Source organism: Pungitius pungitius, chromosome 13 (assembly GCF_949316345.1).
Source record: "Pungitius pungitius chromosome 13, fPunPun2.1, whole genome shotgun sequence".
Taxonomy (NCBI): domain Eukaryota; kingdom Metazoa; phylum Chordata; class Actinopteri; order Perciformes; family Gasterosteidae; genus Pungitius; species Pungitius pungitius.
In genome coordinates, this window is record NC_084912.1 from 15,200,894 (window position 1) to 15,213,610 (window position 12,717).

At 45.4% G+C, this 12,717-nt stretch overlaps 3 protein-coding genes across 4 annotated transcripts in view; 2 read left to right on the top strand and 1 right to left on the bottom strand.

The window, feature by feature from the left end:
• The window catches only part of LOC119214173 (regulator of microtubule dynamics protein 2), a 93,338-nt gene that overhangs the window by 69,138 nt on the left and 11,483 nt on the right, over positions 1 to 12,717 (top strand). The window lies entirely within an intron of this gene.
• Positions 665 to 7,923, bottom strand: ttl (tubulin tyrosine ligase). Its single transcript, XM_037465586.2, has 7 exons — positions 7,143 to 7,923; positions 6,867 to 6,945; positions 6,521 to 6,753; positions 6,175 to 6,310; positions 5,808 to 6,077; positions 5,013 to 5,156; positions 665 to 3,353 (listed from the first exon to the last, which is right to left on the bottom strand). The coding sequence occupies exons 1-7, from the start codon at positions 7,309 to 7,311 to the stop codon at positions 3,161 to 3,163; spliced, it is 1,224 nt and encodes a 407-aa protein (XP_037321483.2). The 5' UTR covers positions 7,312 to 7,923; the 3' UTR covers positions 665 to 3,160.
• Positions 8,233 to 12,429, top strand: fignl1 (fidgetin-like 1). 2 transcript variants are annotated; one of them, XM_037464774.2, is made up of 2 exons: positions 8,233 to 8,493; positions 9,506 to 12,429. In XM_037464774.2, the coding sequence occupies exon 2, from the start codon at positions 9,523 to 9,525 to the stop codon at positions 11,428 to 11,430; it is 1,908 nt and encodes a 635-aa protein (XP_037320671.2). In that variant the 5' UTR covers positions 8,233 to 8,493; positions 9,506 to 9,522; the 3' UTR covers positions 11,431 to 12,429. The 2 variants fall into 2 exon arrangements, with proteins under 2 accessions (XP_037320671.2, XP_037320668.2); XM_037464771.2 differs by lacking the exon at positions 8,233 to 8,493 and adding an exon at positions 8,698 to 8,821.

A 12,717-nucleotide genomic window follows, 5' to 3' on the forward strand; every position in this document is an offset into this window, starting at 1 on the left:
CATGTTGAAATGGCATTAATGAAATAAAAGACTTTGACAGGATTTTGTCTTTAGTCTGTTTTTCATTCAGTTTACAGAGGATCTCTGTCAAAACATCTGTATTTAGCTCATTCTCTAACATTCCTTTCTAAGTGCAGATACTCTGAGGACACAAAGGCTCTGCTGGGAAAAAGCTTTTTGGCTCTTTATAAAACCAATTAAGTAGATCATTTGAGAAATGTTGTCCTCGGACTAACTTGATTGCTTGCGCCGTTAGTTTTTGTTTAGTGTCCTTTTCTATAAATTTATCACATACCCGTAATCACACAGCAGCAGAATTGACGCGTCTCCACCATGAAAGAGGCCCTGTGCACTTATTACACATGTGGCACATCCTGAATATTAATCATTGATGAGGCCCATTCATTTTCCTTAGAAGACATGATCAGTGAGATAAAAACGTCTGTACCAGCTCCAGCACAACTGTCGGTACATTTTGATTTTGACTAGAAAACACTGAATTTGTTATAGTTGAATAAAAAAAATATTTTTTTCTGTCCATTAATTAATGTTATAAAAAAGTTTCAAATGGTTAAAGGTCAAAAGAGTTGTGTGTGTTTATTTGATCACACATGCTACAGCGTAATGACTCTAGATGAGACAGTCATTACGCACACACTAGAAACACAGAAATTCATCGTTTAATTCACTGAAACTGAGTTTTCAAAAAACACTTAACAGACAAGAAACAACAGGTGGACATATTTTACATGGTTGTTTTTTACATCTGGCCACTTGGCGTCTCTGACCCACAAGCTGCACTCATGGTCCAAAAGATACTAGTCTCGTTTCCCGTTGCTTCATATTGAGAAGTATTTTAATATCAATAAAAGTCCAACATTTTGGGAAGTACACCACATTAAGCAGAAAATCAAACGTGACATGGCTTGATACTAGTATTTTAATTGTATACTAGCAATATTGTATCTCATGAAGAGAAATGATCATGCAAGATAACTTCATCAAACACCCAACACAGACCTCCCTCTGAAAATGATCCTCTACTGGTGGCCAATAGATGTGATGAAATCCAGATTACAGCAATTACAAAACATATAGTTTGACACAGACAATACAGCAGGGAATTAATCTTTGGTAAAGATGAGGAAATCTAGCAGAAACACATTGTAAACTGAGCAAATGACATCATCAAATTTAAGAGGCCATATAATGAATGAGGAAATATATCTTAAAAACAAACAAATAAAGAGGCATTTGAATGCGTGAGGTCCATTGCGTCTTGTTATCAAAATGAAGCCAAAGGCATCCTTCCCTTTGCAGGAGAGATATTTTCCTTACAAATTACAAAAGAAATAGACATTTGCTTCTGATAATTAAAAAATCAGAAAACAATCGTGGGCCATTTTCCAACACAATCCTCACATAATGTCCTGCTAGCATTGATATTTTTACACAAGTATTTCAGCTACATCAGGGCTCTGTAATCCATCACACCATTGGATTCATCGTATGTGATTATTCACTGGGATTAATCCCATAATATCCACATCTGCTGACAGTAGCTCTGTAACGACTCCTCAGTCACTTACATATCCTTCCTTTCCCAAGAGTCATCTTGTAAACACCTACACACCACATATAAAAAAGTCAAAAGAAATGCTTGGATGGAGTCCCTTAACGGACGTGAAGTGAAGCCTCGCCCACTTGAATGAGGATAGAAGACAGGAACAGCAGGCGTTCTAGTAATATGAGGGACACGCAGACTAAAATGCTTAAAATGACCTTTTCCATTGAAACGCCTACAGTCACACAGTGGAATCCACTTCCCCAAAAGTCAAGTGATCTTGGGCAGTTGCACCTTTTATGTCTCCTCTAGTTACAAGGACATAAATCATAAGACAGGTGAAGGAATAATAATATAATAATACTAACACTAAAATGTAAAAAGTAGTGTAAAAACAGTAACTGGATCAAACACAAACCGTGAGTGAGGAAAAGGCAGTGATGGATGAGGAACCGTCTGTGACCTCCTTCCTATGTTCACCTGTCTTTGGTAATATCACATTAAACACCGTATGTTTAAGTGTCAAAAGCAAGAAGTATTGCTGTATGTTCTCCGTCGGCTTGTTATCTCTGTAACACTTAAAACGATCTACTCTACTTCATAAACACTTCACAATGACAGTCTAGCTTTTTTCACACACCTGATCTAAATCAGACTTTAGGGCAGCTCTCTTTACTAAAAGGTGCAGATTTCTATTACATGCTTTCACACAAACATGCTCTCCTCAATTGACTTATAAAACTATCTAAAAAAATACTGCCAGCTGGACTATGTTTTCTAAGGAGTTAGAGAACAGAACAATGCAGGCTGATGCTTGATGGCAGTCCTCGTTCCTCTCAGCGGTCAGATACACGTGTTAGGATGGACTTAAACCCGGGTTTAGGTGAGGGAGGGTCTCCCTGTTCAGTTCTGCCATGAATGTAAAAAAAATGGTTGTGTCCAATTGTAGTTTGAGGGAAATCTTCAAGGCAAACCTCGACGCCTTGGTTGTTCAACTCATCGGACAGTTGGGTTAGTATATTAGTCTATTTAAGCTAAAACTGTTGATCGCTGTTCAATGAATGAAACTAATGGCTTCAGATAGCTTCAATACGTCTCGTTTTCTGAATATAGAATTACACATTTAGAAGCCTACTCAGCTCTGGCGTCATGTTAATTCTTGTGGACTGGTCATTAACGTTTTCACTTTGTCAGACGACAGTGCGAAGGCAGAGCAAGTATACCGGCCGTCTGTTTAAGGGAGCGGGGCTGGAACATGTAAGGCACTACAGTCTGGGTCGGAGCATCTCTCCGTCCTTCTGAGCTCCGATACTCTACTCGCGGACAAACTGGCGGTGAGACTCTGACGTAAGGGCGTCTGTCCTCAATTCGGAAACTTCCATAATCCTTCCTTCTTCAGATGTGTTACATTCATATCAGGAGAGCAAGGATCCTTTCCTTCCATAGAGAGAGAAATGCTCCTCCAGATGTGCGAGGCAAGGTCCGATCAGACGCTCGTCTGGCTGGCAGGTGCTACTTCTCAGGTGGAGTTCGGTAGTGAGGACAGGGGATGAAGAAGCTGTATGGAGAAGACCGGGAGGGGGTGTTTGCACGTACTTACAGTCGAGTGAAAGGGCCCACGTGGAGAGGCCCTCTCAGTTTGGGGGAGGAGCACGAGGAGTTGGTGGTGAAGGTGGAGGAAGAATAAGGGGACGAGGATGCAGAGGAGGATTCCACGCTGCTGTTCAGGGCAAAGACGCTGGAAACGGCCACATCCACGATGCCCTGGCAGAGCTCCGGGTACAGTTTCCTGGAGGGGTTGGGTGTTTCATTTAATATTTAGCAGTGGGGAGTAATTGTCACAACATGTTTGCATTTATTAATTTAGCAGCCTAATTCTGATGTACACTCACCGGCCACTTTATTAGGTACCCCATGCTAGTAACGGGTTGGACCCCTTTTGCTTTCAGAACTGCCTCAATTCTTCGTGGCATAGATTCAACAAGGTGCTGGAAGCATTCCTCAGGGAGTTTGGTCCATATTGACATGATGGCATCACACAGTTGCCGCAGATTTGTCGGCTGCACATCCATGATGCGAATCTCCCGTTCCACCACATCCCAAAGATGCTCTATTGGATTGAGATCTGGTGATTGTGGAGGCCATTTGAGTACAGCGAACTCATTGTCATGTTCAAGAAACCAGTCTGAGATGATTCCAGCTTTATGACATGGCGCATTATCCTGCTGAAAGTAGCCATCAGAAGTTGGGTACATTGTGGTCATAAAGGGATGGACATGGTCAGCAACAATACTCAGGTAGGCTGTGGCGTTGCAACGATGCTCAATTGGTACCAAGGGGCCCAAAGAGTGCCAAGAAAATATTCCCCACACCATGACACCACCACCACCAGCCTGAACCGTTGATACAAGGCAGGATGGATCCATGCTTTCATGTTGTAGACGCCAAATTCTGACCCTACCATCCGAATGTCGCAGCAGAAATCGAGACTCATCAGACCAGGCAACGTTTTTCCAATCTTCTATTGTCCAATTTCGATGAGCTTGTGCAAATTGTAGCCTCAGTTTCCTGTTCTTAGCTGAAAGGAGTGGCACCCGGTGTGGTCTTCTGCTGCTGTAGCCCATCTGCCTCAAAGTTTGACGTACTGTGCGTTCAGAGATGCTCTTATGCCCACCTTGGTTGTAACGGGTGGTTATTTGAGTCACTGTTGCCCTTCTATCAGCTCGAACCAGTCTGGCCATTCTCCTCTGACCTCTGGCATCAACAAGGCATTTCCGCCCACAGAACTGCCGCTCACTGGATGTTTTTTCTTTTTCGGACCATTCTCTGTAAACCCTAGAGATGGTTGTGCGTGAAAATCCCAGTAGATTAGCAGTTTCTGAAATACTCAGACCAGCCGTTCTGGCACCAACAATCATGCCACGTTCAAAGTCACTCAAATCACCTTTCTTCCCCATACTGATGCTCGGTTTGAACTGCAGGAGATTGTCTTGACAATGTCTACATGCCTAAATGCACTGAGTTGCCGCCATGTGATTGGCTGCTTAGAAATTAAGTGTTAACGAGCAGTTGGACAGGTGTACCTAATAAAGTGGCCGGTGAGTGTATATATCTTTGCAACGATGATGATGTTTTCAAAGCTTTCTCATTTCTGACTCTGACCCTCCAAGGAAGAAAAACAACCAACACACAAATATTCAAATGTTTCTGCATTTCTGCGTTTTTGCATAATGGGGGAAAATAGATTCAAAGCTTGTTTTCTCTATATTGTAAACAGAGGCCGAGGGAAGTCAAAATGAAGGAAAAGGAGTGAATAGAATACAAGAGAACAAGGCTGTGAGATTTCAAGATGGCAAAAAAACTGTAACAATAGACAAATCAAACGTAAAGGGGCGCTAGGAAAGAAAGAAGCAATTTGAGCACAAACAATCTGCTGAGTGGTACTGACTGTGCACAGGCCGGAGCTCCATTGATCTCGATGAGCCACACTTTGAAGCTCTCGTCCACCATGAAGTCAAATCCGAAGAGCTGGAAGCTCTGGTAGGACAGGTGCTTGGTGCTGATGGACGGCTCGATGCATGTCAGACAGCTCCTGTGAGACATCATTTCCAATCACACGGCTGATACTCGATACAATTCATTAGGAAAGTTTCTTTACAGAATGCTGCTGCCATTTGAAAGATAAAGAACGTAAAAGTGTTCCTTGCCGAGGTATATCTAGTAACATATACCAATTATTCATCTTGATCTAGTGTTCTAGTATTACAGCTGTGTAACTAGCGATTTGGTCATGATTGTAACAATGTGGAGCAGTATGGGCTGAAATGTTGACAATTCACATGAAAAGGAGAAAAGGACAAGTCACGTTAGCCAGAAATGGCCTTGTTCTCACTCATCAAGTAAACGATGCAGAGACCGATGAAGCCAGCATGTTGACGTTTACCATGTAGTGGTGTTTATCACACTCAAATCGTCAGTTGAGCAGAACCAGAGTAATGGACTCCGTGACAGTTTGACCAAATAACTAGTGTGCAAGATTCAATAGGAAGAACATATTTTTGCACGGTCATCCAGGACTGATTTGATCTGACAACTCAGTCCTCATTTTTCAGTCATGAAATTCGTAGTACGTTTTGGTGTTTGGATACAGTATGACAATGATATGTGAGAAACATTTTAATGTAATAGCTAAGCAATGCTTTCTATCACATGAGACCCAACGCTTAAAACAAGATGGACCTACTTTATGATCTGCTTGATCTGTGGCAATATGGCCGTCTCCAGGGTGACATTGTGAGTGTTCAGCAGGTACAGCCTGAACTCATCAAAGAACATCTCGTTGCCCTCCTCGTATCGCCCGTAGTTGTGGGAGTGCTCCTTCTGGATGCAGTGGTTTGTCAGGTGGCTGGTCATGTCCTGGAGGTCAGAGCTGTTATAGGGCTCCGAGGACGTCCGCAGCACACCCTCCCGGTATAAATAGATGTTGTAATGATGGTCCACCAGCACCCAGCTCCTAGCAACAGCATAGCACGATAACAGCCTCGGTTCATTGGTCCAGACGCACTAGACGGACCAGCATGGTCTCTGTGGGTAACACGTAAAAGACTTGCCTGATGTCAAACTTGCGATTCCCCGGCTGCAGAAGCAGAGGCTTCTCCAGGTACTTCTGAATGACATGGACCTGCCCCTGGTTATCAATGTACTCCAGCAGCTGATTGGCATCATGGGATATCAAAATACCAGCACCTGGGGCAGGACAAAACAACCATGTAGAGATGCCACTGCCGTGTATCATACAGTTGCCTTTAGCAGAGCAAAACACAGGCCTAACAGCTCAGGGAGAATCTTATGTATTTTGTTGAAGTTAAAATAGTTTAAGAAGACACAAACAGGGACTAATGTCACGCTAAGGCTTACCCCCATCTACAGCAGTAATACAAGCATTACTAATGTCACCTTTGGCTCCGGCAGAGGACTTGGCTATCCACACTGTGCCCTCCCCACTTTCTTTTTTGGAATAATAGGAGGCCAAGAAAACTTCCCGCTCATCCGTCTTGGGATTGCTCTTCAGATGACTAATGCCATTCGTAGCTGGGGCAACGGGGGTTTTGAGGTCAGTGGGATAGATGATGTAGGATTCTGGAAACCAGTTGCATGAGTCAGAGAGCTCTGGGCTGGTCTTTATGAGCCTGATGGCAGAGGAGGGAAACAGTCAGCTAATGTAACCCACTTTAAATAATCAGTCCACAGAAGAATGAATGACAGCAAAAGATCTGTGTCGTTTAAAAAGACAAATACGCACTTTACCAGGGGCGCCTTTCTGCAAAGCTTGTCTGCTCCTCTGTAGTAATTCACCAGCTGCACCAGTCCCGGCTCATGACCTGTGATGACCCAAATGGTCATATGAACAATGATGCGTGCACACACATAGCCTCATCTGCACATCCAGACGAGAGGGACTAACTTTCCACAGGAAGCAGCCCAGCCCGGTCCCAGCAGCTGCCTCAACCCTCGCACAAAATGTGCATACATATGTACATATACAGTATATATATATGTGTAAATAAGACCGATTTACCAAGACGTCCAAAGGGCAGTCTGTTCCGTTCACCGAGCATTAGGTTGAATCTGGGGTTGTCCCTTTTCAGCCTCTTCCAGTGTCCAGTCGAGAGGAGGATTTTGGAAACTTCTGCGTAAACTGTGCTGTTGTCATCACGGGTGACAAACGTGTAAATCGGGGTAGTCATGATGCCACGCTGACTACGAGGGGGGACTATATAACAGGGACGGTTGAATGTCTAAATAACTTGGCTGTCTAGCTCAGCTAGCGGTGAGACTGTCTGGTTGGGACTGCAGCAGACAGACGGGTCAGGGTTATCTGCTCGGTCCGTGCCATGACGATGAGTCAGTCATATCCACTCCACGCTGCCCAGTTTACCGCGAACTCACAATACTGTTCCGAAGCTCTAGTGCAGGGCTCTGGGGTTATCGTGTACCTGCACAAAACAACGTAATATATGGAGGATGGCGATATAGTATAGCTGCGCAGACAGCACCTCCCTGCCCCAGACAAGGGTGTGACTGCCTGCGGCACCCGGCTCCTGGGGCTGGTCCCTCCTGCATCAACCGGGACGGAGATCCTGTCTGCGGTTTAGCTTTGGCTAACGGAGTGCGACCCCCCTCTAATAAGCTATTCGGGAGTACGGTTCCGGTACCGCTCCACAAAGACAGAGCTTTTACTACTAAGTGGAAACAAATATTAAATAGCGGACTAGTTAGCTGCACATTGTCCCAAACGCTGCTCCTTTTCTCCCAGTGGCGGCGTGTTCTTTGATACTCAGCAGCGCAGCAGTCGCTGTCATCCACTGTCGACAAAAACAAAAACCACGGCGCTTGTGGTTAGTGTAGTTTACACTACACTAACCACAAGGATAGTACATATATACATACTTCGGATACACATAATAAGTAAAGAAAAACTCTTTTGAATATAATTTGCTAAAATGTATCTTCCCTTTAACAATTATTTACGTCAAAATAAGGTACTCGATTGGAATTTAAACATAGCTGGTACTACATTTCCCAGAATTCTACACAGTAAAAGCGCCAATCTAATCGTTTTATTAGGAGTAGTGTAGTTGTGGCTTTGGTCAGAAGATGGCGTCGTAGACCTATATTCGTGTGAGCAGGGTGGACCCTTGTGCTGAAACCGGTTGAAGTCTTTCGTTTATACCACAGTTCGGATAATAGAGTTTAAATACTCAAAAGAAAGGTGCTCACTCTGTGTAAAACCACCTGGTTCTCAATAATATTGCTTCACGAATCAAGACGCGTTGCGCTTGAAACTGAGAGCGGCATAATAACACATCACGTGGACGCTCCCTGGGCGGACCTGGGGGATAAATGCAGCACTCCCCAGTTGTGACTAGGTATGGGTCCCGTTCCAACACTTTCTAAAAAGTAATTTGCCTCAACTTAACTCTTTATTATTTTTCCATTTGTTTTATATATAATGTTTTAATAAACCCTTTGCGTATAAAATTGGTTTAGTTTTGTCAAGGAGCACCTCCATGAAAGTTATTCTGAAAAACGCATCTTTAGATTTTCTCAACAAGAATTTGGACGTGACCGGAAGTTGTGCAGCTGAAGAAAAAACTGGTGGCGGGAACAACTGACTTTACAGACATTTGTATCATCAAAAATCCCGTCCATGTAGAGAGTTGCACTCATTTACTTTATCAGAGGATATCCATAATAGTAAGTGTTGTTCGTCATCTTCGGTGTCCTCGGCCTGTTGTGTGTTGTCTCGTATTTCAAATGACCACGAAAAGTTGAGCAGCTTGGTTTGTACCTGTCTACAAAGAGACTCAACGCTGGGTCTCCCTGACCCCGGAACGAGTGATAACGACATCGCAGAAGTTTTGCCAGTGAACTTCCCTCGAGTTTGAGGACTAACATGTTACATCAATTGAGACATGTAACATAAGCTTAGCGTTATCTGCACGAAGGGGGGTAAATTGTACACATTGCCTTAAACCTTCGCTAATCGTCCCGTAAAATAATGTGTATATTGTTCTCTGGGCGGGACTAAGAGAACCAACATTTTAGGTTTCGAGGTTAAATACAATATGCATATGTAGACGAACAAAGCATGTTTACTAAATGGGTGAAGAGTGGAGCTGCAAAGACTTTGCCATTCAACCAGACTGTGAGAGAATTAACTTAAAGTGGGACTTGATGATAATCCTGAGCTCATGTCTACATCCACACTTTGCCCATTCATTCCCATGGCTGTGCAATACTAAATCAATGGTTCCCCATGACAGTATATCATTTAATTAGATGTAACTTTTTAGTGTGTATGGGTCAGTGATGATGAGTACCTTGGCTTTTACCGAGCTCATGTATTTTTAATAACTTTTGTCCCCTCTCCTCCATCAGACTGGAGCAGGCCAGGCATGAGTGGAGCACACCTGGACGAATGGCAGCGGAGGTCCTTTGACATTTCATCTGGCAACCGTACACCTGAACAGACGGCCGATGCCTACCGGGCCCACATCCTCTCCATTCAGTATGCATGGGCAAGCTCCCAGCTCTCTCAGGCCGGCGCGGCCAGCCTGCTCGGGACCTACTCGGAGCGCTACGCCTCGGTGCTGGACTCGGATGACCCCCGCACAGGGCTTAACAACTATGCAGATAGCGCGCTGCATCTGGCCCGCAGTCAGAGGAACTACAGTGACAAATGGGAGTCGTCTCTGACCATGGAGAATGTGCTGGAGCTGCCCTGCGTGCAGAGGATGTTTCAGTCAGCGACACGGGGAGTAGGCTCTCTTGTGGCACCAGAAGATGTGAACCTATCTGTGGGAGGGCAGAGCGGGACACAGGCTGCATTGTTCAAACCCAAACGTCCACCACAGCCTAAAGCAGAGGTCAACAACACCGTCACCTGTAATCCTGCAGCTAATTCGACTGTAGAGAGGCCAATAGGCTCGGAGGGGTTTCCGAACGCCGTCTCCCGGCCTCCGGCCCGACCGCAGCCTGTGTTGAGTCATTCTTCTCTGGTTCCTCCACAGGGAAATCCTGGCACTTCAGGGGGGGGACAAAAGTCTCAGTCCTCCTTCTTCCCCACCTCCAACCCATCAAAGCGGAAGAATTTTTACAACCCAGATGGAGGGGATGGTGGCAGGGGGCAAACCGGAGGTCAAGCAGGCTCGGACCCACGAGCTGGATGCAACTTTAAAACGGCTCGCGCACAGTTCATCGTTGATCAACAGAAAAAACACTCCAATCCGCCCCAGAGGGGTCAGACCACCGGGATGGCAGCAACTTTGAAGAAATCTCTGGGTGCTAACAGGCCCCGCGGTACATTCTCAAAGTTTGTGTCACCCATTCCGCGACAGGAGGACGAGGAGGAAGGCGGGGCGAGCTGTGGTTCCCACCAGGAGCCTCAGATCCTGGATGAGCGTCTGAAAAACTTTGAGCCAAAGATAATCGAGCTGATCATGAGCGAGATCATGGACCACGGGCCTCCCGTCACATGGGATGACATAGCCGGTCTGGAGTTTGCAAAGTCCACCATTAAGGAGATTGTGGTATGGCCCATGCTGCGACCCGACATCTTCACTGGCCTCCGTGGTCCACCCAAAGGCATCCTTTTGTTCGGACCCCCCGGGACTGGGAAGACTCTCATCGGGAAATGCATAGCTTGCCAGTCAGGTGCCACCTTCTTCAGCATCAGCGCTTCATCCCTCACGTCCAAGTGGGTGGGCGAGGGAGAGAAAATGGTGCGAGCCCTGTTTGCCATTGCCCGCTGCCACCAGCCTGCGGTCATTTTCATCGACGAAATCGACTCGCTTTTGTCCCAGCGGACCGACGGCGAGCACGACTCGACGCGTCGGATAAAGACTGAGTTCTTGGTCCAGCTGGATGGGGCGTCGACAGCCGCCGAGGAGCGCGTCCTGGTGGTGGGGGCCACCAACCGGCCTCAGGAGATAGACGAGGCTGCCCGGCGGCGCCTGGCAAAGAGGTTATACATCCCGCTGCCCGAGGCAGCCGCTCGGTGGCAGATAGTAACCAACCTCATGACACCGGAGAAGAAGCGGCTCGGGGAGCAAGAGCTGGAGAGCGTGGTGAAAGCCACCGAGGGCTTCTCCGGGGCCGACATGACTCAGCTGTGTCGAGAGGCAGCCCTGGGGCCCATCCGCAGCATCCAGCTGAGCGACATCGCCACCATTACCGCAGATCAGGTGAGACCGATCCTCTACGGCGACTTCCAGGAGGCCCTGAAGACGGTACGACCCAGTGTCTCACCCAAAGACCTGGAGCTGTATGAAGACTGGAATAAGACTTTTGGATGTGGACGCTAAGCGCGGCTCCCGGTCCTCATCTGGTTAAGTGTTTTCTACCAAACTTTCAGCTGGTGGGAACCATCACTTTTGTAATACTTTGTATGTTGCAAACAAAGCAGGAACATTGTCACAAGACCTTTCTGTATGGAGAAATCCCTTTGCTCAATTTGCATTGAAATTAGTTCCATAGGTTTATAAGGGCCAGACTGATGGATTTGGACTGTTGTAGTTTGGTATTTGCACCACTTTGCTTGAACTGTTTCTAATACATGTTTGAATTGCTTTATTTGCCATGCCAATATGTTTTCCTATTAAATTGAAATGATCTTCAGTGTATTGTGGCATCTTCCCTTACTCAAACCTCCCATCTACTCCACAGAGGGGAGTCTTTTGCTGAGAGCTTTATTGGCACATCCCTAGTATCATCCCTGAAATCTTCCTGAGGCCACATGTGCTAATCGCATCCACGGAAGTTGGGCAACGCGCGGCGCATCCTGGGTTTCATGTTGTGAAAAGTTGCCTCTCTTCCAGTTAATGATTAAGAGCAATCGACTCAACAGGAAAACCTGTTTCTGCAATACCTTGTTTTCATTAAAAAAAGAAGCTTGAGCTCAATAATTCGAACATTAGTGCTCGGCCTAATTCACAGGGTTCACAGCTGATTTTGATGTATGTGCTATATTTCCAAACTGTGACATCTCTCAGCTATAAAATGACAACTCGCTCGGCTCCACACAGCAGAAACCTGGTTAGTCCGCTCAGAGGTTCTTCAAATGTTGACCGACTCGTCGGTGGTCAAACGCACATCAGGGAGGACCATTATAGATTGTACACACATAAAATGAAATTCTCATGTAAATTTAATGGAACAATCTTTGAAAATCTGGAACCCCATGAAAGAAGACTTTCATTTATTTTTCATCTTTTCGGTCAGATCCCTGATAAATATTTCAGACGTGTGGTTGGCGATTGTATTGAAACTTTGTTGAGTTAGCCAGCAGCTAAATTTGTCGGCCATTGACGCCCCCCCCCCCCCTTTTTATGTGGCTGTATGTTCATTTTCACTATGCAGGGTCACATCTGGGTTTGTGTGGTGAACAAAATAAATTACACAGAAAAAATGTATGTTAACTGACAGCCGTTATGCTTTATCCTTAAAAATGATTGTTATTTAACCGAAAAGTATTATCATCTAAAATCAAAGTAGTATTTGAGTAACATAGAGAATGTTGAATGTTGTTCAGTGATACCTGAGTATGGAAATGAAACTTCTCTATTTGGCAATTTTCATTGTAGGTGGCAGGG

What these genes read in the sequence shown, in the direction of transcription:
- ttl (XM_037465586.2), bottom strand. Translation starts at nt 7,311, where the DNA reads ATGACTACCCCGATTTACACGTTTGTCACCCGTGATGACAACAGCACA. An exon ending in ACTGCCCTTTGGACGTCTTG is followed by an intron (nt 6,946 to 7,142) that starts GTAAATCGGTCT and finishes GGGTCATCACAG; the next exon opens with GTCATGAGCCGGGACTGGTG. An exon ending in AATCGCAAGTTTGACATCAG is followed by an intron (nt 6,078 to 6,174) that starts GCAAGTCTTTTA and finishes TGCTGTTGCTAG; the next exon opens with GAGCTGGGTGCTGGTGGACC.
- fignl1 (XM_037464774.2), top strand. Translation starts at nt 9,523, where the DNA reads ATGAGTGGAGCACACCTGGACGAATGGCAGCGGAGGTCCTTTGACATT.